The 24,991-nt window shown below is 39.1% G+C and overlaps 1 protein-coding gene across 1 annotated transcript; it reads left to right on the top strand.

Annotated features, from left to right (window-relative positions):
• Positions 1-206: 206 nt before the first annotated feature.
• On the top strand, positions 207-24,705 carry slc11a2 (solute carrier family 11 member 2). The gene is made up of 17 exons (XM_051912681.1): positions 207-365; positions 6,671-6,812; positions 8,926-8,984; positions 10,050-10,156; positions 12,986-13,105; positions 14,544-14,663; positions 16,002-16,108; positions 17,141-17,211; positions 17,298-17,365; positions 17,446-17,601; positions 18,937-19,095; positions 19,211-19,297; positions 20,366-20,485; positions 20,566-20,715; positions 20,791-20,864; positions 21,059-21,212; positions 23,261-24,705. Exons 3-17 carry the CDS (start codon positions 8,951-8,953, stop codon positions 23,366-23,368), a joined length of 1,635 nt encoding a protein of 544 aa, XP_051768641.1. The 5' UTR covers positions 207-365; positions 6,671-6,812; positions 8,926-8,950; the 3' UTR covers positions 23,369-24,705.
• Positions 24,706-24,991: the final 286 nt, after the last annotated feature.

Below are 24,991 nucleotides of genomic sequence, written 5' to 3'. Positions count from 1 at the left end.
AGAGCACATGAATTAAAAAAAAAAGATGTGCGCGGATAAATAATTTATAATAAATACTGCAATATTACATACAAAATAAGAACCGTCAATTTTGATTTCGTGGTGACTTCAAAATAAATTAATCACTTTATTTTATTTTTACCTCAGAGCTAAAGCACATCACGAAAGCTGCCGCGTGAAACTGACACGTGATTACGCGTGGTCTCTGGACTCTTATTTTGAAATGTCTCGCTGTTGTTGCCTGATTCACTCGCTGTCACCTTCTCCGTCCTCCTCATGCCTGGAGATTGAAGTAGGAGCAAATCTTCAGCACGCTGCTTTTCAGTTAACTGAAGATCTTCACAATACTGGAGGATCTTCATCAGGTGCGCGCGCTCTCTTCATCTTCACGTGACTGTAATGTGAGTGATTCTGTGTGATTCAATGATCGTGTCACATCAATGAAATCGTGAAGGTGTTTTACTTTTTCTCTCGGTACAGTGTGTAAAAGGGAAATGTCATTGTGTGTAGAATGGATGAATTCTCTTAAAGTGAACAGCGCATCTTTTACAGAAGTTTTTGCTTTTTATTGATTGTGTGAACATATTATCCAGCAGAAATGGCAATAAAACCTAAACAAAGGGTGTTACTTAACAATTTATATATCCAAAAAGATACAAGAATGTAAAGGTGAACAGATTATGGAGGGATAGTGTTTGACTCCCACATATAATAAGAGGAAAATTGGCAACACTTTATTTTTAAGTGACGTAGTTACACAAGTTACACGTATTTACTATAGTACAGGGTTCCTACGCAGTTAGGAAATTTGATTTGAGTAATTTCCAGGTCTGGAAAAGTATGGGAAAAAAGAAAGCAAAGTATGGAAAAAATATTTGCAGTTCCAGGCTATTGCCCCTATTTTTTTTTTTTCTATAACAGAAAATTAATAATTTAATGAAAATAAATTTATCATACAAGAAGTCTGTTTTCATGACAGCTGTTTATTGATTCTTAGAAAGAAACGATTTTCTTTCTAAGAACTATAATTAACAGCGTATCTAAATTAAATCTATTTTTCTTCAATGCAACATTTTATTTTCATGAAAAACAATTAAAAAGTCAGTAATAAAATAAGAACGAATAAACAAATTGTGAACAAAAGCACAAATAAATGCAATAGAATAAAGAGAGATGTGAAATAAACATGGCTTTAAGTTTTTCTTAATTAAAGTAATCAAATGTAAAATAACACTGGTTAGTCTTCATTGTAAAACTTAAATAGATTAATGCTTACAATTAAAGTTAAAAAAAATGATTCAGTCAAGAGCAGCGAGTGATTTTCTCTTTTTTTTGGTTGTTTGATTAAAGGTGCAATATGTATGATTTTTGCAGTAAAATATCCAAAAACCACTAGGCCAGTGTTATATATTTTGTTCACTTGAGTACTTACAATATCCCAAATGTTTCCAACTATTTGTAAATCTTGAGAAAATTGCAATTTTAACCAAGGGCCCGGGACGTGTAAGGTGTCGCCTGTCAATTGCGTCATACCCGCGTTACCCTCAGTTTCCGGTTTTGTTTTGTAGAAACCATGGAAACACCAAAGACGCTTTAATATTTACATGTTATAATAGACAAGGCAACAACTGTTTGGTTACATTTATAGAAAACTAATTGTTGTTATATAGCGCAACACGTTTAGTCTTACTGTTTAAATCTAATTTTCTTGATATTTTTTTGTGCTAGTAGCTAACATAGCATAATCAGATGCAGCTTTATTTTTAGTAACAGTAATACAGAATTTTTTCCATCATACAATACGTTTTAAAATTAATTGCATGCCATTTATCAACACAAGCCATCCAGCATTTAATATGATACTCTAAAATCGATCTATCTTACTGCAGTGTCTCAAACAAGTGTCTCATAGCAGCCACCGAGCGAACGCACAGAGTAACGTCATTTTCAACATACTCAAATGTATCTAATATGATAAACAGAGCTGTGTTACCTCATACGCTTGACCGGAAAAGCGGAAGCGGTACTGGCAACTGTGGCATAATAAAAGTTCCACTGCTCGTGTGTCGCGCAATCGCTCCAGCGGCCTCGTTCAGCTCCCACAACACTCGGTCCTGCTCTGCTTCATACTACAGTAACATTAATAATCGCATCCATGAACATGATTTCTTCCCGAGTCCTATCCCTATTCTTTTGCACCGGCTGTTGAGGTGAAGACCAAGTGTCCCAAGATTCCGCTCTCAAACTTTGCGTCATCAAGCTACGCCTTTGTTTTGAATAGGTCTGTAGCGGACAAAATTTTTACAGATTGCACCTTTAACATGACAGACAGCAGCAGGTTTATTAGGCTGCTGTCACTTTAAGATCGAATGCATGGATCCAATATACTGTTACACAACATGCATTTACTTTTTCAACTGTTTACATTCCAAAACTGACTGTATTTAAATGAATATTCGGCAAGATGGGGACTGTTTAAGCGCAGGAAGCCACTCTTTTTGGTACTTGCACCTCGCAAACTGTTTGAGAGGCGGCTTTATGAAAGCGGCGCTTATATAGATCGGTGGTGCGCGCGCTTTTGGTGTGAGTGCGAAACCTGCGGGAATGACTAAAAATTATGCGCAATACAAGCAATATTCAACCGCAGCGAATGAAACGAGTGAGTGACAGGAGGCGGGTGTGTTAATTCACCGTCAGAGAGAAGAGAGAGCGAGAACGCACAGCTGGTATCAGTGTAGCGATACTGCAGAAAAGGAGTATCATTTCTAATATTTCAGTATCGAAATATTGATATTTTTGACAACACTAGTGTCTGTAAGTTCTTCACTCAAAGTGAAGAACTTTCAAGCCAACGACATGTGGCTGTGAGTGTGAGCGTGGCTGTGACGTTATTGCCCGCGCCGCTGGCAGCAAAATGGCTCCGAATCAGAAAGGCGTGAGGCTGACCGGCCGAGTATGCCGTCCCTAGCCCGTCGATTGGTGCATCTCTAGTTATATGGGTTTTCTGAGTTTCTTCTCATGATATTCTTAACACTGTATTACAGAGCCTCTAAAAGGACCTTTGCAAAAATAAAAAATATACAGACTTGTGCACGAGAAACCCTTAAACTTAGCATATAGGACGATGCACACTGAGCCACATATTGCACCATCAGCCCATTTCGCGGTGTGGTTTCTCAGCCGCCACAGAGTATGCAATAAAGCAGACCTAAGGTCTTGAAATATGATGTACTGCCCTAAAGAAAGCCAAATTTACAACACTTTTTTTTACAGTACAGTCTTTTTTATAGACAGTTGTACTTGGCAAATAGGACAAAACACACAGCCATATTGTGCCATCAGCCCATTTTGTGTCATGATTTCTCTGCCGCTGTGGTGAGAAATCGAGTCCCATCAGGAATCAGGTCTCCTTTAGGACCCCGAGTGATCCCATTGGTTCAACGGGCTTTTAATGGGTAGTAGTTTTATAATTCCTGCAAAATCGCGTTATGATTTATATCGTTTAAAATGCGTTATAATGACCATTAATGTCTTTTAAATTAAATGGTTCATATACTAGTATATAACTAAAGCTATGAAATCAAGCATTTCTCATTCTTACTGTTTTTTTAGTTAGCTTATGTACTAGCATAGCATACATCTACACGATTAGCCTGCTAGCTTAGCTTATATTGTATTAGATATGTTTTTTGCTTCCAATATCTGTTTCCACTTTGTTTTATTATGCAGTACACAGGCAATAATTTTATATTTCAAGCACGTTGTTTGTGCACTTAATGTAATAAACATCATACAATAGTGAAATAGGTTATAATTAGTCAAGACATCATGATGACAACTTTTGATCAGGCATTACCGCCTGGGTCCTAAAGGAGACCCGATTCCTTTGGGGGGACTTGATTTCTCATGACACCGCCACAGAAGATGCGTTAAATTGGCCTTTAAAGCATAATTTGGAGCAAATGGATATCTATTAATTCATGTGCCTCAATGCTCTCGTTTTCTTCAGAGTAAGATGGCAGTGACGCACAAATAATATAGGTTAAAGTGTATATATAAAACTAGAAATTGTAATGCATAAGCACACAAAATATCCCTATGTGCATGTCCCCTCAGAAAATAAAAATATTTACAGATGACTGTACTATATACCAAATATAAAGCTGAAAATAATGCTGTATGAACCATTTATGTTAACCTAAAGAGGTTTAGAAATTTGTGTCTGGAAAAGCATGGAATTTTGAAATTAAAAAATATGTAGGAGCCCTGATAGTAATAACAGTAAACGGTGTATAATTACAAGCAACTAACCCTAAACCAAACCTGAACCCTAGTAAGTACATATTGCTAATTAATATCACTGTGTAAGTACACTGTCAAAGTTACCTTAAAATAAAGTGTAACTGGAGAGTTTACATGGTGTTGTTACACATGAAACTGAGAAAACACGGTCCTGCTGAACGAGTTTAGCAGGATTCTATCATGGCATCTTGTCCAGTGAGTTTGTCCACATCGGTGTGTTGTTGATTTATAAAAGCACCTTATATCTCCTAGCACTGAGAGAGTTGTGACACATTGTATTTGTTTAACAAGGGAGAGACTCGAGTTGCAACATTCTGCCAGTTTCCCTGAAGTGCGTAATTCACTTCTGCACTGTTATTATTGCGTAATGGACTTCATGAAGAGCTATTGCTGTTTGATTCATCATCCAGTCTGTAATCATAGCTTGATATGGACGCTTGTTTCTGCCACGGAATAAAAAAGGTAATTGTGACTCAAATTCTGAGTTTGTATCTCTCAAAAAAAAGTCCGAATTATGAGATAATTACAGTTTTTATTAGTTTATTTTGTGGTGGAAACAAGCGTCCACAGGTTGCAGGTTTGACGGTGGTGACCAGAGAGATCCAGATCTCACATCACGTCACCGCTGCGCTCAGATCAGCCTAATGAACCCACTAAAGACAAGTCCAGTCACACCAATGATGTTTTCTGTGATTCCGCTTGGGATCCAAGGAAAACGGTTTTAGAATTTTCCCCCATGTCACTGTAGTGTTTATAGCATACACCGATCAGGCATAACATTATGACCACCTTCCTAATATTGTGTTGGTCCCCAAAACAGCCCTGACCCGTCGAGGCATGGACTCCTCTAGACCCCTGAAGGTGTGCTGTGGTATCTGACACCAAGATGTTAGCAGCAGATCCTTTAAGTCCTGTAAGTTGCGAGGTGGGGCCTCCATGGATCAGACTTGTTTGTTCAGCACATCCCACAGATGCTCGATTGGATTGAGATCTGGGGAATTTGGAGGCCGAGTCAACACCTCAAACTCGTTGTTGTGCTCCTCAAACTATTCCTGAACCATTTTTGCTTTGTGGCAGGAGCATTATCCTGCTGAAAGAGGCCACAGCCACCAGGGAATACCGTTTCCAATGAAAGGGTGTACATGGTCTGCAGCAATGCTTAGGTAGGTGGTACATGTCAAAGTAACATCCACATGGATGGCAGGACCCAAGGTTTCCCAGCAGAACATTGCCCAAAGCATCACACTGCCTCCGCCGGCTTGCCTTCTTCCCATAATGCATCCTGGTGCCATGTGTTCCCCTGGTAAGCGACGCACACGCACCCGGCCATCCACGTGATGTAAAAGAAAATGTGACCAGGCCACCTTCTTCCATTGCTCCGTGGTCCAGTTCTGATGCTCACATGCCACTGTTGGTGGACAGGGGTCAGCATGGTCACCTGACTGGTCTGCAGCTATGCAGCTCCATTCACAACAAACTGTGATGCACTGTGTATTCTGACACCTTTCTATCAGAACCAGCATTAACTTCTTGAGCAACTTGAGCAACAGTAGCTCGTCTGTTGGATCGGATCACACAGGCCAGCCTTCGCTCGCCACGTGCATCGAGGAGCCTTGTCCGCCCATGACCACTGTTCACCACTGTTCCTTCCTTGGACCACTTTTGATAGATACTGACCACTGCAGACCGGGAACACCCCACAAGAGCTGCAGTTTTGGAGATGTTCTGACCCAGTCGTCTAGCCATTACAATTTGGTCCTTGTCAAACTCGCTCAAATCCTTACGCTTGCCCATTTTTCCTGCTTCTTACACATCAACTTTGAGGACAAAATGTGCACTTGCTGCCAACAGGTGCCGTGATGAAGAGACGATCAGTGTTATTCACTTCACCTGTCACTGCTCATAATGTTATGCCTGATCGGTGTACATGAACCAGTCGGGTATTCTGAAGCATCACGCATGATTTGGACCAACTAGAGATTGAACAGGAAACGGTGATCATTTGTGATCAAATATGATGGGACTTTTCACTGAACTTGCATTAAATTACCTTAACTAATGTGAAATAATTGTATAGTGTTACAGATTTTTTTCAAGTATAAAGACACATACAGTGTGACCGAACATCATAATGTGCTTTAAAAGCTTTTCCTGAGCTGTTCATTGATCGTTGTAAAATAATACACCTGCTCTTCCTCTCCCAATAAAACCGTCTGGAGCGTGACATCAGTTTATTAGAGTGAGTTCTTCCCAAACTGTCTCTCAGAAGTCATTGTCTGTGTCTGCACTCGTGTGAATGTGAATGTGTGACGCTGGGCGTGTCTGTGCCGTTGGGTTTATCACAGACCTTTCTTGCTGCTTTTCACAGATTAAAGCAGCCGAGGTCACGAGCGCTTCCTCCGTTTCCCACAATCCTTCACTACAGAGCAGTTGAATGAAATCGCTCACCGTGGCGTGCAGTGCTGGTCTTCATCTCGCAGTGGATCAGTGATTTTCTCTTGGGTTTGTCTGTAAGTAGACTGTTTGCTTTTACACTCACACACACACAGAGCTCATATAATAAAGCCATTCATGCGGCTGCGTGGTAGTAGTGTAATTTCATCTTTCTTTGAAGTTTTGTATCCGCTCGTCATTAGCAGAATCGTGTGTGGTCTGATTGTGTGCGGTTTTCTCTGAACCGCCACATTCCCTAAGAATGTTTTGCTAATGTTCCCATTAAGTTATGAAAGCATTCTGAATGTTACAAGTAGCAACATTTAGATGAACGTCCAACTAAAACATTACAGAAAAAACTTATGAATTAATGTTACTGGAAGAACTTTTGTTCATAACTTTGAGAGAACCTTGCCTGGGTTTGTCATAATTGGTGCTCCTGATGGAAAACGCTTCTCCTGTGTGATTTTGAGCTTATGGGATCTCCGCTGTGTTTGTGTGTCTTTTATTCTGTGCGGGTGTTCCCTTAAAACCCACCAACATCATACATACTAACAAATGCAAAAATAATGTTATTAATTTCAGAAGTTTTATGTTAGTCGGCTTAACACAGAGGTTGTAAAGTATGTTAGTAATAGTACTTCATTACTATACTTAAGTGTTATTTTTGTGATTCTGTGCTAGATTTGAGTTCAACCGAATACTTGTACTTTTACTCAATTCAATTTACAATGAAAAAATATACTTTTTACTCCTTTACAATTTTATGTGGACTTAAATGTACAAAGTACATCATCTTTCCTCAGTAAATAAAATAAGAAAATCTTAAAGTTAAAATCTTAATTAAAAAAAAAAAAGCTAAAATTGTTTTTGTTTTTAATAACTTCAGTACAATTAAATGTGGATAGTTTCACTCAATTTATTTTGTTTAGGTACTTAAGAATTTAAATCGAGTAAAATGCTTAACAGTATCTATAGTTTAACTTAAAGGGTTAGTTCACCCAAAAATGAAATTTCTGTCATTTATTACTCACCCTCATGTCGTTCCACACCAGTAAGACCTTCGTTCATCTTCAGAACACAAATGATATTTTTAATAAAATCTGAGCAATTTCTGTCCCTCCATTGACCGCTACACAAAGAGATTGTAAAGCTAATCCATATTAATTGAGTGGTTTAGTTCATTGGTTCTTGTAAAGCTCAAACGTGCTGCGTAACACGGGAATAAACCTCATTGGTTCTTGTGAAGCTCAAACGTGCTGCGTAACACGAGAATGAATCTCATTGGTTCTTATGAAGCTCAAACGTGCTGCGTAACACGGGAATGAACCTCATTGGTTCTTGCAGAAGCTCGAACGTGCTGCGTAACACGAGAATGAATCTCATTGGTTCTTGCTGAAGCTCAAATGTGCTGCGTAACACGAGAATGAATCTCATTGGTTCTTGCAGAAGCTCAAACGTGCTGCGTAACATGGGAATGAACCTCATTGGTTCTTGTGAAGCTCAAACGTGCTGCGTAACACGAGAATGAACCTCATTGGTTCTTGCAGAAGCTCAAACGTGCTGCGTAACACGGGAATAAACCTCATTGGTTCTTGTGAAGCTCAAACGTGCTGCGTAACACGAGAATGAATCTCATTGGTTCTTATGAAGCTCAAACGTGCTGCGTAACACGGGAATGAACCTCATTGGTTCTTGCAGAAGCTCAAATGTGCTGCGTAACACGAGAATGAATCTCATTGGTTCTTATGAAGCTCAAACGTGCTGCGTAACACGGGAATGAACCTCATTGGTTCTTGTGAAGCTCAAACGTGCTGCGTAACACGAGAATGAACCTCATTGGTTCTTGCAGAAGCTCAAACGTGCTGCGTAACGCGAGAATGAACCTCATTGGTTCTTGTACGTCAAGCGAACATGCTTGAGCTTCCGTTTACCACAAGTGATGTATGAGTTGATGAATGTTTGGAATGATGACAGAATTTTCATTTTTGGGTGAAGTATCACTTTAAGCTTAATTTCTTAGTCCTCCTTACACCTCTGGAGCTCAGCGATCTATGGCATATGCAACACTTCCTGACTCATTATTATTATTATTATTATACAGTTAATTTCTGCAGAGTATAATTGTTTTCCAGAAACTCCTGCAGTTTGTGTGTAACCCGTGTTGTGTCTGTGTTTTCTGTCCTTCAGTCTAACAGAGACACTCGTGGAGCTCATGAAGACAGAACGGGATGGGGACGTGCTGGAAGGTAAGACACGCATCACATCCTGCCGCCTGACACGTGACCCGTCTGTACACGCGTGTGTCTCCTGTGAGCGCTTCTGATTGGCTGTCATTTTCCGCGGGTCTCGTCCAAAATCAGTGCTCAATAGCTGCATCAGTAAAGCTGAATGATTCGAAACTAATGCTGACCAATTAATTAGATGGTTTAACACGCATTTGAACACTGACTTTGCAGTAATATTGCTGGACTGTTTCTCAAATGATCAAAGGCAGCCATTGATTTGATGGACTTTAAGCATCCGTACACGTCTAAGAAGCATGTGTGACTCGTTAAGCTGGGCTTCTTGAACTCTGACTAGTAGATCATGTTTTTTGCTGACAGGAATTAAGTGTTTAAAAGCCCTTGTGTGTGTAAAAGTGAGTTTTATGAATGGCTGTCGTAACCCTGCAGCCCTGAGAGGAAGTTATCATCCATCGTTTCCTCGTATTTTAATGTGAACGTTGTGCTTATGATGTCCTGTTCAGATTTATGGTGTGTCGTATTCTCACATGAACTCACTGACTCTGTTTGGCTCTGCTGTTTCCACACAAACCTAAACAGCGTTGGGGAAAGTTGCTTTTAAAAGTACAATATTGTGTGACTTCCTAAAAAATAACTAGTTACATTACTTAGTTACTTTTTATGGAAAGTAATGTTAGTTTTGTGTTACTTTAATCTGATTACATAATGCACATTACTTGTAATGCATTACCCCCAACACTAAAATAAGTGTTTGCTTTCTTGGCATTTTTTTTGGTTTGATAATGACAGTCATGGACGGAAATGAGATATTGTTTTATTACAGGAGATCTGATATCTCTGGCTCATAAATGCTTGAGTATAATCAGCTGGATCATTAACTTTGCAGGATGTTTTAGTCTTAATTTGTGTTTATGTGTCCAAAACCTTGTCTGAGGCTCATGTGACTGAAGCGTGAGTGTTTCTGCCACGTCTCAAGGCCACATCTCGCCTTGACACTCTAACTATGTCTTTATCTAATCTGTGTTGTAAGTGTGGCAGGCAGTGAAGCGTGTGATGTGTTTGTTTCAGAGAGCCAGCGGGAGCCTGACCTCTACAGTCCGGTGTCTCCGCAGGACCAGCCCGTCTCCACGTACTTCGAGGAGAAGGTTCCCATCCCGGTTGATGACACAGCAAAGGTAGCTCACGTAGAGTGCTGTGGAGTAGAGGTCTTCATTCCAACCAAAACCCTGAGGGGTTCGGGTTCAAAACTTTCCTCGGACACGGGTCGGGTCTAATATTAGTAGCCTCGGGTAATTTTAAATAAATGTGCTTTAACCAAATGGACCCGAGAAGACCTTAATTCTTTTAAAATATGCCAATTTTCCTTTTCTAGTTTTGGCTGTATATTATTATTTAAAACAAATGCATTAGTGGTGTCAAAATTAGCGTGTTAACGCATACGATTATTTTTTTCCAGTTTAACACGTTAAAAATATTTAGTGCAAATAATGCAGCATCCATTTTTTCCGCCATAATTCATCGAGCGTTACATTATATGATCGTGCTCTTATTCACGCAAATGCTTTTAAACCATTCAAGCGCCACAAAACAAACGAGAACGCGCTGTCTGTGAATGTCGTGTCATGTGACACACGACTCGTGCGCACAGAAAGATGTGTTTCTGTGAAAATTGTTTTAAGTTCACTTAAATTAAGTTGTTTTTAAAAGCCTAATAAATGTTGAAATTGATAGCTTTTAGTTATACTGTAATGTTGAATGTCTATTATTAATGTTTATTAATTATTATTAATGATTATTAACTAAAATCAATTTCATTGAGACATCAGCAGTATTAGTATCAGTGATACCGGCCTTCATTCATAAAAAGATGCCATTGATCAAATATTTAAAATATACTGTCTTTAAAGGGTTAGTTCAAACAAAAATGAAAATTCTGTCATTAATTACTCACCCTCCTGTCGTTCCACACCCGTAAAACCTTCGTTCATTTACAGAACACAAATTAAGATATTTTTGATGAAATCCGATGGCTCTGCATTGCCAGCAAGTTAATTTACACTTTCAGATGCCCAGAAAGCTACTAAAGATGCATTTAAAACAGTTCATGTGACTACAGTGATTATGAAGCGTCGAGAATACTTTTTGTGCGCCAAAAAAAACAAAATAATGACTTTATTCAACAATATCTAGTGATGGCCGATTTCAAAACACTGCTTCATGAAGCTTCGAAGCTTCACAAATCTTTTGTTTCGAATCAGTGATTCGGATCTCCTATCAAACTGCCAAACTGCTGAAATGACGTGACTTTGGCGCTCCGAACAACTGATTCGAAACAAAAGATTCGTAAAGCTTTGAAGCTTCATGAAGCAGTGTTTTGAAATCGGCAATCACTAGATATTGTTGAATACAATATCTAGAAGCTGAAGCTGTAAACTCTACAGGAACCCTGTTAGTCGCTACATTACTGTAATATTACAGGTTACAATTAACAGCAGGGCGTTGAGAGTTGCTGTTTATTTTTAGATATAATAATCAACACTCATTAAACACATGATTAAACAATAATTGCACATAAGGCAGTTTTTATATTAACTTAATGATATATTAATGTTTAAATGTACTCTATTTAAACATTAAACGGAGGGTGTAATAACTTCTTGATGGATTTATTCAAACCTAGATTAATTATTGATGAACAGGTTCAGTAAAAAAAAATAATGAACATGTAATATAGTGCATATATTTATTAAAATGCTCCTCTCTAGAGTTGTTTTTCTCACTGACTATTGAGTTTATGAATGGCTTTTCTGAGGTAAATGTGACACTATGTGACATTGTCCTCCAGCTTGGTGTCTTTCGGTGGCTGAAACACTGATTGTTCAATTACATGAGACATGATTCATTTCAGTAAGTTGTTCTGCATCTTTCAACATACCTTCTGATGTTCATTCATGTTTATTTGGTGCTGTAACTAGTAGTAAAGAGGAAGAGATGATCAGTTCAAGCGATCTGTCACCACACAAAAAAACACATTTACTGATGAATCTGACAGAATTTGAAAGCTGAGACTTTGTTCCATATCAAGTACCAAAGCACAAAGATTATTGTGATTTATTGGATGGCAGGAGCTACAAATGTAAAACAGCATAGACTAAAAGATCGTTCGATCTTGGGATTTAAGAATCAATATTGGTTCATCAAAATTCAGGTCGATCAACCCAGCCCTAGTGTGATTATGGCAGTATAGTTTCGTGAGACTGAGGGATCTGTTATCAGTCACACATGTGTGTGAAGGGTGATAGGAAAGAACACCGTGCTTTGTTTATAACTGTAGCATTCTTCCTCATGAATTAGTCTAAAAACCTCATGAATCTTGATTTCTTCAAGCACAAACAAGAGGAACAGACTGAAGAAACAAGTGGAAAAATAAAGGCAAATGGGAAGTTGTAACTCTGGACACTCGTCATGTGTTCTTCAGAGGGATACGGACATGACACAGCATGTACTCGAGTAACAGCAACCATGTGACCTTGTTTAGGGACGATTTGCCTGTATCAGGATAGTAGAGAAGTGAGCGCAAAGTACAGGGAGCGAGAGGAGTCAAACCCCACATCTTTCCCTGTATTTCCATTCGAAGCTTCGAATTTAACTTGTTTAATTGTGTTAAACCATCCCGTGTGTTCCAGAGAACAAAATCGTCAGTTCCTGGGAAATTGGTGCAAAATATCAGTAATAAAATCGGAAGTTGCTGCAATCAGGCTCTTTTTTTTTCATAATTGAGTTCGTCTCAAAGCGTCAAGACGAAACACAATAAACACTGTCATGTTCTCTTGCGTTCGGATGCTGGTGTTTGGGAACGCAAACGCTTCTGGAGGGAATTAAACCAAATCATTCTGATGACAGACTTTGACTCAGGTGTTTCAGAACCACCAAACTTGAGATTGAAATGAATGTGAATGGTAATGGATCGCTGTGTTGACCCTCGTTGCTCTTCCTCTCTCTAGATGTTTAGCTTTCGTAAACTTTGGGCCTTCACTGGACCGGGTTTTCTGATGAGCATTGCATATCTCGACCCTGGGAACATCGAGTCGGACCTTCAGTCTGGGGCTAAAGCAGGTTTTAAGGTGAGTCCAGATTTCATGTACAGCATCTGCACTTGTGTTTAAGATCTGAACAACACTATGGTCTTTTAGGTTGATGGCTTTGTTTGCATATAGTACTTCTTTCACAAGGCTTCTTGGTGACATTGTGGTGGCATAAATGCACTCAAATAATTGCTCCTAACTTAAAATACTAAACAAAATTGTTGTAACACATTGTACTACTTCATCCATTTATTTTTTTTTTTTATGTGTATCTTGAAGAACTGCAGTCTGAAGTAAAATAACACAGGAACATCTCCTGTTTCATCATTTACATGATTTAATTTGAGACCTTTATCCTAAGCGAATTACACTGCAGCTCTGCTTTTCACCAATTCCCTGGGAATCGAACCCATGACCTTGGTGTTAACTGCAGCACATGACAAAACATATAACTTACAGTTCAATGTGAGTCAGATTAATCCAATAATTGCTCGATCCTATTTATAAAGGATTTGATTCACTAAAAATAATCTGTTCATAAGAGTCATTTGGCAGGGAGTCGGACTACACCGTTCGCTGTGTGTTTCACGCTGTAGATTCTCAATAGTGCAGGAAACACTTTCAAACGCTGTCTTTAACTACTATGTACAAACATTTAAATGAATCTTTTGATACAGTGCACATACATGTTTTCACACTGTACTTATATTTATAAAATACCTGCATGTAATTACAGCTGTAATCTATAATCATCTATAATTACACCGTTAACCTTACCCGTATCCTCCACCTCAATAACAGCACAAGTGATTCACAATACAACATCAACACAATAAGCACATTGTACCTAACAATTTTCTTTTATGTAAGTACATAGTAGTTAAAGACACTTAATATAAAATGTGACCAAAATAATGAATAATTTGTTATTCCACAAAACTAATTGATAATAAAACATTACAAAAAGGTGTGCTTACATTTAATGTTGCTTGGTGAAATTTGAGAGCCGAAATCCAGTCGTTTCAATAGAAATCCGCACGTTTGAGAATTTCATGCGAAGGTGAAAGATTTCGCTAATTTTCAAGTTAGTTGTGAATTCATGTCATCCAAGATGTTCTTTCTTCAGTCGAAAAGGAATGAAGGTTTTTGAGGAAAACATTCCAGGATTTTTCTCCATATAGTGGACTTCACTGGGGTTCAACGGGTTGAAGGTCCAAATGTCAGTTTCAGTGCAGCTTCAAAGAGCTCTACATGATCCCAGACGAGGAATAAGAGTCTTATCTAGCGAATCGATCGGCCATTTTCTAAAAAATAAAAAATAAATGTATATACTTTTTAACCACAAATGCTCATCTTGCACTGCCACGCATTACGTAATCACGTTGGAAAGGTCACGCGTGATCAGTGCGAGCACAGCGATGTGCCCTTGTCCTGTGGTCATCATGAGGTGTGTGACGTGTGTGTGTCCGTCCCTCAGCTGCTATGGGTGCTGTTGGCCTCCACCATCATCGGGCTCCTGCTGCAGCGTCTGGCCGCGCGCCTCGGTGTCGTCACTGGGATGCACCTGGCCGAGGTCTGCAACCGCCATTACCCCACGGTACGTTCATCAGCAAGACCAACATACATGTGCTTCAAATGATTGCTTTCAAAAAATCTGCTCTTCAGGCATGTGACTTTCGTACCACAATAATTGCTAAACTTTTATCACGGTATACAGAAACGTAAGCGTTGTCCTCTTAATATCAAGTTTAATAACGTTTATATATAACAAAAAGAGCTTGGAACATTTATGCAAAACAATACACAAAATAAACAAATGTTATAACAAATAAAGTATATAAAAGTTTATGAAGTAAACAAATATTTTAAGTGTAAAAGAACAATAATAAAGAATCAGAACATATTCAGATATCATATCTAGAATGTTTTAGTCCAGATTAAAATGTAGAAATGTGTAAGTGTAAACAAACATTTGAAATGAAAAGGAAGTTGTGCTCGTTTTTTCTTCCCTATTGTGCCGTATATCCGAGTGAAACGACTTCTGGAACAAGAACAAATGTAGGGCGGGGCTTGATTTTGTCTGTGGGGAATTGATTGGATGGTTGTTGTTTGCTATTGGTGGATCTCATGTGAGTGACAGGTTGCCCCGCCCTCATCATCAGAGAAGAGAAGAGATGCTGCAAGAGGGAGGAGAAGATATTCTGATTCAAGATTACAAGGAACAGGAATTTAAAACAATGATGTGCACCGATAAATCATTTATAATAAACTGCAATATTCCATATAAAAATAAGAATTATCCATTTTGATTTCATGCAGACTTTAAAGAGAATATCTCCCTTGACCTTCATTAAGTGTTCAGCGTTCATAGTGCATAACCTTATCGAGAAGTTGACGTGTATTTTTAATAGAGATCGACCGATAATCAGTTTTTAGCGATATTTTTCCCGATATTTAAGCATTTTCCCATAATCATGTATCAGATTCACCGATAAATGGCGCCATCTTGTGGGCCACCATTAAAAGCACTGCGTCTGAGGGGAGGTGAATCAACATTGGTATAATAACTGACCTCCTTGTTTATTTAAGGGAGGTCAGTTATTACAAAACCGATACCCGATTATGGGAAAATGCTTAAATATCGGTAAAACCGATTATCGGTCGATCTCTACTTTAGTGACAATAATTTTTGCACTCTCTTTTAGACTTTATTTATTGATGTAGAAGTGTGTTTTGTTTTGTGAGCAAGGATGGAGTGAAATAAATAAACCAATAAATAAATATCGGTTCTGTATATCGGTTATCGGGCACATGAACATGCAAATAATAGGTATCGGTTATATAAAATCGGTATCGGTTGATCTCTAAATTTTAACTGAAGCGATGTGAGAAGTCGTTCCTGTGGTGAAGTGTTTCCTGTTCCTGTGGTGTTCAGGTGCCGCGGATCATCCTGTGGCTGATGGTGGAGCTGGCCATCATCGGCTCTGACATGCAGGAGGTCATCGGCTGCGCCATCGCTCTCAATCTGCTGTCGGTCGGCAGGTACATCATCATGATCAAATGCTGTTCGACGGATCAGCCTGTAGGGCTGCGGTGAACATTTATTCAAAAATTTTAATGCGAATGTATGTGGCACCAGATTCAATTTGATTCTTTGCATGAAATATCATAAACAGAAAATCAATTGGGTTGCATCATCAATGTGGACATTTATTTTTGAACAAACTGACTTAAAGGAATAGCTCACCCAAAAATCAAGCCATCCTAGGTGTATATGACTTTCAGACGAACACGATCTGAGTTATATTAAATAATATCTTGGCTCTTCTAAGCTTTATAATGGGAGTGAATGGAGCTCGATTATTTTGAAGCCTAAAAAAATGCATCCATCCATCATAAAAGTAATCCACACTCCAGGTGGTTAATAAAGGCCTTCTGAAGCAAAGCGATGGGTTTTTGTAAGAGAAATTGTCCATATTTAAATCTTTATTAACTAAAATAATTAGCTTCTGGTAAATGGCCTATGCAAATCGACTTGTGCCAAAAGAGTATCCTCTGACCCGACGCATAACGTATTGACGAACGCGGAAGCGCAGACGGTAGAGCAAAACAAAACATTTTTCTTACAAAAACCCATCATTCACTTCAGAAGGCTTTTATTAACTTCTTTGAGCTGTATGGATTACTTTTATGATGGATGGATGTGCTTTTTTGGGCTTCAAAATCTAAGGTACCATTTACTCCCATTATACAGCTTGGAAGAGCCAGGATGTTATTTTAATGTAACTCTGATTGTGTTTGGCTGAAAGTAGTCAGTTGAAGTCATATATACCTAGGATGGCTTGAGGGTGAGTAAAATATGGGATAATTTTCACTTTTGGGTGAACTATCCCTTTAAGAACACAAACCTAGTTTTCCCTCTGAAAACAGCTGAAGTTGTAAATCTGATGTATAATAATGAGCTCTTAACAACAGTCAGTTTTAACATCTGCTGTTTGAGTTCATTCAGCATGTGTAGAAATGGAGTTTATTTCTAAGAGCTGATCTTGAGGAAGCTTGTTTGTTCTTCTGCAGGATTCCTCTATGGGCTGGAGTGCTGATAACCATCATCGACACTTTTGTGTTCCTGTTTTTGGACAAGTACGGTACGTCAGCAATAAAGCAGTGTGAGAATGAGAAGAGCGACTCGTGTCTTGACTCTGATGAGAATGTCTGGTTTGATTTTCATCAGGTCTGAGAAAGCTGGAGGCATTCTTCGGGTTCCTCATCACCGTCATGGCTCTCAGCTTTGGTTTCGAGGTGCAGTAAAGCCCCAGAATGTTTTCTGTAGATCGGCTCTTTAAGCACAGCAGTGTTTGACGGTCTGTGGTTGTTTGCAGTATGTGCGTGTGGCTCCGGACCAGGGCGAGGTTCTGAAGGGCATGTTTCTGCCGTACTGCCAAGGCTGTGGACCAACGCAGCTGGAGCAGGCCGTCGGGATCGTGGGAGCCGTTATAATGCCTCATAACATCTATCTGCATTCTGCTCTCGTTAAGGTAAGCGAACTGCCTGATTAGATCACATATATTGGTTTGAAAACATTCCAGGATTTTTCTCCATATAGTGGACTTCACTGGGGTTCAACGGGTTGAAGGTCCAAATGTCAGTTTCAGTGCAGCTTCAAAGAGCTCTACACGATCCCAGACGAGGAATAAGGGTCTTATCTAGAGAAACCATCGGTCATTTTCTAAAAAATATAACAATTTATATACTTTTTAACCACAAATGCTCGTCTTGCACTGCTCTGTGATGCTCCACGCATTACGTAATCATATTGGAAAGGTCACGCGTGTACCGATCCAGTGTTTACAAAGTGAACATGCAAAGACTAAGTCAAACACTCTTTACATAAAAAAGGTAAAACAATGGTGTCAGATGATTTTGAAGTTGGAGGAGAAAATGAGATGGAGTTTTTCGCCCTACCGCGGTGCTTCCGCCTACGTCACGTGTGACCTTTCCAACGTGATTACGTAATGCGTGGCGCATCGCAGAGCAGTGCAAGATGAGCATTTGTGGTTAAAAAGTATTATATTTTTTAGAAAATAGCGATGGTTTCTCTAGATAAGACCCTTATTCCTCGTCTGGGATCATGTAGAGCTCTTTGAAGCTGCACTGAAACTGACATTTGGACCTTCAACCCGTTGAACCCCAGTGAAGTCCACTATATGGAGAAAAATCCTGGAATGTTTTCCTCAAAAACCTTAATATCTTTTCGACTGAAGAAAGAAAGACATGAACATCTTGGATGACATGGGGGTGAGTAAATTATCAGGACATTTTAATTCTGAAGTGAATTAATCCTTTAAAGGCCCCAGTATCCTTCCAAGTAAAATCGAAGAACAAACTGATGTGATGTCTTTTGAAGAAAATCAGGCCAAATCAAAGTTCGTTTTGTTCATTTCGGGAGTTTCCAGAAAAGTTCGCTCTGACTGTTAAACACCTCTGAACTCTTATTGGTCTGTAGTGATGATGTAATAAGTGGGTGGGGCTCTGAGGCTCCACCTTCTTTGAGGTGTAAATCTTCTCCGGTTCATTTCCTCTGTTCAGTCCGTCGAGGTCAGACGCGACTAAAAACATGAACACCGGAGAGACGCTTTATAGCAGAAACTGAAATTTATTCTAAAAAGTGTCTTTATTATAAAGACAATCCAATTAAGCAAAAAACACAATGCCATTTCATACTTATACATTTAATACTTTATAAGTTTGGTAAAATAAGTATAAATAAATAAATCTGAAAACATTTGTGTTGTTACTGTAATTGTTTTCACACCTGCGCTGAATCCGTCTGATGTGTTTAATCGGACATTGGTGTTTTTTCTTTGCTTCAGTCACGAGACATCGATCGAGCCAACAAAAGAGAGGTGAAAGAGGCCAACAAGTACTACTTCATCGAGTCCTCCATCGCGCTCTTCGTCTCCTTCCTCATCAATGTTTTTGTGGTGGCCGTCTTCGCCGAGGCCTTCTATGGCAAGACAAACATGGAAGTGGTGAGCACTTTCATATCTGCTTCCTGTTACAGATGTTTATTTTGGTTTGATTGAGTTCTTATATAAATGTATAATTGTGGGTTACCTAAGCTCTTCATTGACTTGTTCCCTTCAGGGCCAGAAGTGTAATCAGAGCGGAAGTCCTCACAGTGATCTCTTCCCAGCCAACAACGAAACACTTGAAGTCGACATCTACAAAGGGGTATGAGAGAAACAAACGTTTTACATTGAGTGCGTTTACATGCACGTTCTTAAGCTGATTATGCTTAATAAGCCGACACTGAATGTGGTCATGTAAACGCGGTAACCCGTTTTCTTTCATCGGAGTAAGGTCATAAACGGCTTAAGAATAAACCGGTCAGAACAGGTAGTTTTTTGCTGCTTACACCGTTTTCGCACGGCATGTAAACGCATTAACCTGCTTATTGAAGTGCGCATGTGTGATATGTGACAGAAACGCATCCTTAGTGCAGATTTAAACGCACAAGACAGAGCGAACGTTTTGCGGGAAAGGAAGAAGGAAACGTGCTCTGTGATGCTCCACGCATTACGTAATCACGTTGGAAAGGTCACGCGTGACGTAGGTGGAAGTACCGATCCAGTGTTTACAAAGTGAACATTTACAAATAAAGGTAAAACAATGATGTCAGATGATTTTGAAGTTGAGTTTCTCACCCTACCGCGGTACTTCTGACCTTTCCAACGTGATTACATCATGCGTGGAGCATCGCAGAGCAGTGCAAGATGAGCATTTATGGTTAAAAAGTATATACATTTTTATTTTTTTTTAGAAAATAGCTGATGGTTTCTTTAGATAAGACTCTTATTCCTCGTCTGGGATCATGTAGAGCTCTTTGAAGCTGCACTGAAACTGACATTTGAACCTTCAACCCGTTGAACCCCAGTGAAGTCCACTGTATGGAGAAAAATCCTGGAATATTTTCCACAAAAACCTTAATTTCTTTTAGACTGAAGAAAAAAAGACATCTTGGATGACATGAGGGAGAGTAAATTATCAGGAAATTTTAATTCTGAACTGAACTAATCCTTTAAAAGTGTATTTTAAATGTCTTCTTTCCAATAATCTGAAAGAAGACATGTTATGGAAATAGCCCTAAATTTACCAGTGCATGAAAAAAACAATAGTTTTGCCTGTAGTGTTTTGCTTTAACCACTTTAGTTAAAATAATCAGTGTTATATTCAGTCCAGATCATATGAGCTTTGTTTGCTCATGAATGAACGGTTTCTCTTGTCTTCCTGTGACTGAAGGGTGTGGTTTTGGGCTGTTTTTTTGGCCCCGCTGCGCTGTATATTTGGGCGATTGGGATCCTCGCGGCTGGACAGAGTTCAACCATGACTGGAACCTACTCTGGTCAGTTTGTGATGGAGGTACGTTCATCTACAGCTTTTATTCCTCTGTATTTGTTCATGAGGGAATGTGCATCTTTACAAGCTGTTTTTTCTTTCAGGGTTTCCTGAACCTGCGCTGGTCTCGCTTCGCTCGCGTGTTGCTGACGCGCTCCATCGCCATATTACCCACTCTTCTGGTGGCCGTCTTTCAGGACGTGCAGCATCTCACCGGCATGAACGACTTCCTGAACGTGCTGCAGAGCATGCAGGTACACATGTGACACACTGTAGACCCGCTGCTGAATGTGTGCAGCTCTTCTGATCTTCTGCTCTGTTTCCAACAGCTGCCGTTCGCTCTGATCCCCATCCTGACCTTCACCAGTTTGACGTCACTAATGAGCGATTTCGCCAACGGACTGTGAGTATCCATACTGCTAATGATGCTGGTTCTGGAAAAACACTTGAAGCAGCTTCACAGTAGAAAAATAACGATCAATAATGCAAACTTCATCAGATCGGTCAGCTGTTTTCCCATGGTTGATTTTAAGCTCATGTTGCAGCATAGATCTGATCAGCGGCTCAGATGGAGTGAACTCTGTTCTGTGTTTGCAGCGCGTGGAAGATCAGTGGCGGTGTGCTCATCCTGGTGGTGTGTGCCATCAACATGTACTTCGTGGTGGTGTACGTGACGGCTCTCAACAGCACCATCCTCTACGTCTTCTCCTCCTTAATCTCCATTGCCTACCTGAGCTTCGTCATCTATCTGGTGAGATCATGCACAGTATCTGAACACTATTAGAGTCAAAACATCCTTCACTTGAAATCATTCACAGAAGGGCTCAGTCGTGCACAGCAGCTCTCGCTAGTGTTTTCATAAAGCTTTAAAACTTCTGTTTACCTTCAACTAATGATTATTTTGGTAATTGAGTGTTAAATTTGGTATTTAATTTGGTAAATAATACATCGTGCAGCCTTAAAGGATTAGTTCACCCAAAAATGAAAATTCTGTCATTAATTACTCACCCTCATGCCATTCCACACCCGTAAGACCTTCGTTCATCTTCAGAACACAAATTAAGATATTTTTGATGAAATCCGATGGCTCTGTGAGGCCTCCATAGGCAGCAATGACATTTCCTCTCTCAAGATCCATTAATGTACTAAAACCATATTTAAATCAGTTCATGTGAGTACAGTGGTTCAATATTAATATTATAAAGCGACGAGAATATTTTTGGTGCGCCAAAAAAAAAAATAACGACTTATTTAGTGATGGCCGATTTCAAAACACTGCTTCATGAAGCTTCGGAGCGTTATGAATCAGCGTGTCGAATCATGATTCGGATCGCGTGTCAAACCGCCAAACTGCTGAAATCACGTGACTTTGGCGCTCCGAACTGCGGATTCGACATGCTGATTCATAACGCTCCGAAACTTCATGAAGCAGTGTTTTGAAAAATGGTCGTTATTTTGTTTTGTTTTTTGGCGCACCAAAAATATTCTCGTCGCTTTATGATATTAATATTGAACCACTGTACTCACATGAACTGATTTAAATATGTTTTTGGTACATTTATGGATCTTGAGAGAGGAAATGTCATTGCTCCCTGTGTAGGCCTCACAGAGCCATCGGATTTCAACAAAAATATCTCAATTTGCTTTCTGAAGATTAACGAAGGTCTTACGGGTGTGGAACGGCATGAGGGTGAGTAATTAATTACAGAATTTTCATTTTTGGGTGAACTAACCCTTTAAGCAGTAAGTATACTTCGTTTTTTTTTTTTTATGCGTACGCTAGTGTACGCGCGCAGTCGAACGCACAGACTTGCAAAGTATACTTCATTTGACTCATACTCGTACACAGGCGTTCGACACGTGCATAGTTTTGAGCAATCTCTCGCCATGAGTTACAACCCATGTAAACATCTTTATATTCTTTCTAACCTCTTCACACAATCTCTCATCTATGTAGGCCTCCATAGGTCGCTGTAGCTTGCACGCGTTCCGGTCTGTTCTGGTTATGCAGTTTTTCTTTGACCATCTTGTGAATCGACGCCCCCTGGGCACTGCTGCCACCTTGTGGATAAATTAATTACTGCAAAAAATAAATAAATGTGCATTGTATGCACAGTTACAAAAATCCAGTGTGGTGACAAATCAAGTCCCCCCTCTCCATTGACACCCCGAGCGATCCCATTGGCTCAAATAACTTTTAATAGGTACTCTCTTTAGCGCCTGATTAGAATTCCTACAAAACCGTGTTATGATAAATGCTGTTTGAACTACGTTAAAATGATCATTATTGTCTGTATTAGTACTAGCATAGCATACAGATACCCGATTAGTTTATACACAAATTTGCACTTGTATTCACAATTATTTTTAATTTAATTGTGTTAAATTAAGTGTTAAATGTCCAACGTTTTATTTAATAAATAAAACTAATTAATGATGTTCAATTATTCACTTAATAGGGTATTATTATTTTTATTGATTAATTAACAGTTAATCAAGTGTAAGAAATTAGGTTCAATTTGTTTTATTATGCACTATATAGTAAGCCATACGTAATCGTTCATATGTACTTGGGATAATAATGAACTGATAGTTGATAGTTGACTGATAGCTGCCGGTTACTCGACACGGGTAAATTGCAATCAAGGATTTTTTAAAATCGAGTACTCGAGTACTACCTATGTTGTGGATTAGGTGGGAATTTTTGGTGAGCAGTTCTCCTGTGCAGTTATTATTGGATGAGAGGCGTTGTTACGTGTGCTCTTCTGTCTGATGATGGGTCTTTCGCTCTGTCCACAGGTCTGGCGCTGTCTGATCGCTCTCGGCGTGTCTCGTCTGGATTTCAGAGGGACGGTTCAGCACCCACCAGCCGTTCTCATCGACGAACAGCCAGAGTTCGATTCCTGAACCGAACACATGATCACTTCCAAAGTATGAACATTTGTTCTTCTGACGTGAGGAACGTCCTTACTGTGACAAACAGTAAAATCCAAATATGTTTCCTTTCCTGATCCGTGGCTCTTTTCCTTTGCCACGTTTTATAGATCTACTATTGTAGGTCCGTCAGAACTGATAGTGTAGATCAACTGAAATAAATTATTTACTGCAATATGCGTTTAGAATAATTAATTATTACACAGAAGAACAGTCTGTGAATATAATTAAACCGTACAGGGTCAGTTTATGACTCACTAACTCACTAATGACTCATTTTCTGATGAACGGCAGACTGGATGATTTGAACCGTTATTTAAAGGTTCTTAAACGTTGTTAACATGAATAAACCGATGAAGTGTTTTATGACCCGTAGAAATATTTTCACCCTAAAACATGTGTTTTATAAGTAAATAGCTGAATCAAAGAGAAATGAGTATTTATTTTATTGAAGGAACGGCATTGAATTCAGGAACTGCGTTAGACGCCCATCAGCTCATGAATCCCGGTGTCTGAATCTGCTGAATCTCCATTCAAAGCGATGCTCCAAATCTGGGCTGAAATCAAACATTCTGGACACACTGGGCTAAAAACTGACAACGAATGACCTTGTTTCTGTCAATAAATCATTCATCCATCATCGTTTTTATTGAATCATGTCGCATCAACTGAATCATTTCACATCCATGCTGCTTTTTTCCATTTTAAAGAATCTGTTATTGTGCGTGACTACTTTAAACCTTCATCTGTTTGCTCAACAGATTTGCTGCCATCATTTGACAATATAAACTAACAGGTGAGGCGTTTGAGAATGAAACGGGTTTCTGACTGACGTTTAGTTTGATGAGATGCAATACAGTTGATGCAGCTTTTCAGAAACCCTTCAAGAAGAAACAAAAGTGCCTTTAAATTAATTCGAAAAACTGCTTGTTTCATGTCATATTCTAAATTCTGAAGTGTTTTCAATGTGAGATGTCACTGTCAGTGAAGTTTTGAAGTTTCCTCTCCATGTGGGATCATTTCATTCATGTTTCAGCTCACCGTTGCGTTTGTGTTCTGAAATGACCTTGATTTTCTGTTTGTTTTTCTCGTAATAACAGATGTGAGTTATTGTGGCGTAACTCAGTTCTGTTCCGTTCTGGTGTTCGTTTAAACACATTCCATGCTTTAAAACTTGAACAATTCAAATGGAAGAAAGAATGGCTGAGATGTGTTTATGTTTGGAAGACATGATCCATCCTGATAAACCTGATGTATGTTATTCACACTGTACATGCTGACAAAATGAATAAAAGTCCAGAATGACAACACTTTGAAGACTGATGTCAAATGTTTAATTGCTACAGAAACAAACAAACTGAGGCAGAGCTGTGTGAATCTGCAGAATATAACTCACAACATATTGTGTGCAAACAGACAAGATTGTGCAGAAACTAAAATAAATGAGATCTTTTCTTTTTGCTTTAAGTTAATCTGTCTTTTGGGTGTCAGTTTAATTTAAGCCAATCAGATCCGCCTTCATAAGGAAGTGAGTATGCATACTTCAATAAGATGGCAATACACTGATGTGTTCATGTGATAAAATGACACTAGACA

Source organism: Ctenopharyngodon idella, chromosome 11 (genome assembly GCF_019924925.1).
Source record: "Ctenopharyngodon idella isolate HZGC_01 chromosome 11, HZGC01, whole genome shotgun sequence".
Taxonomy (NCBI): Eukaryota; Metazoa; Chordata; class Actinopteri; order Cypriniformes; family Xenocyprididae; genus Ctenopharyngodon; species Ctenopharyngodon idella.
The sequence above is the reverse complement of the archived record's forward strand: the minus strand, read 5'-3'. Positions and strand labels throughout refer to the sequence as shown.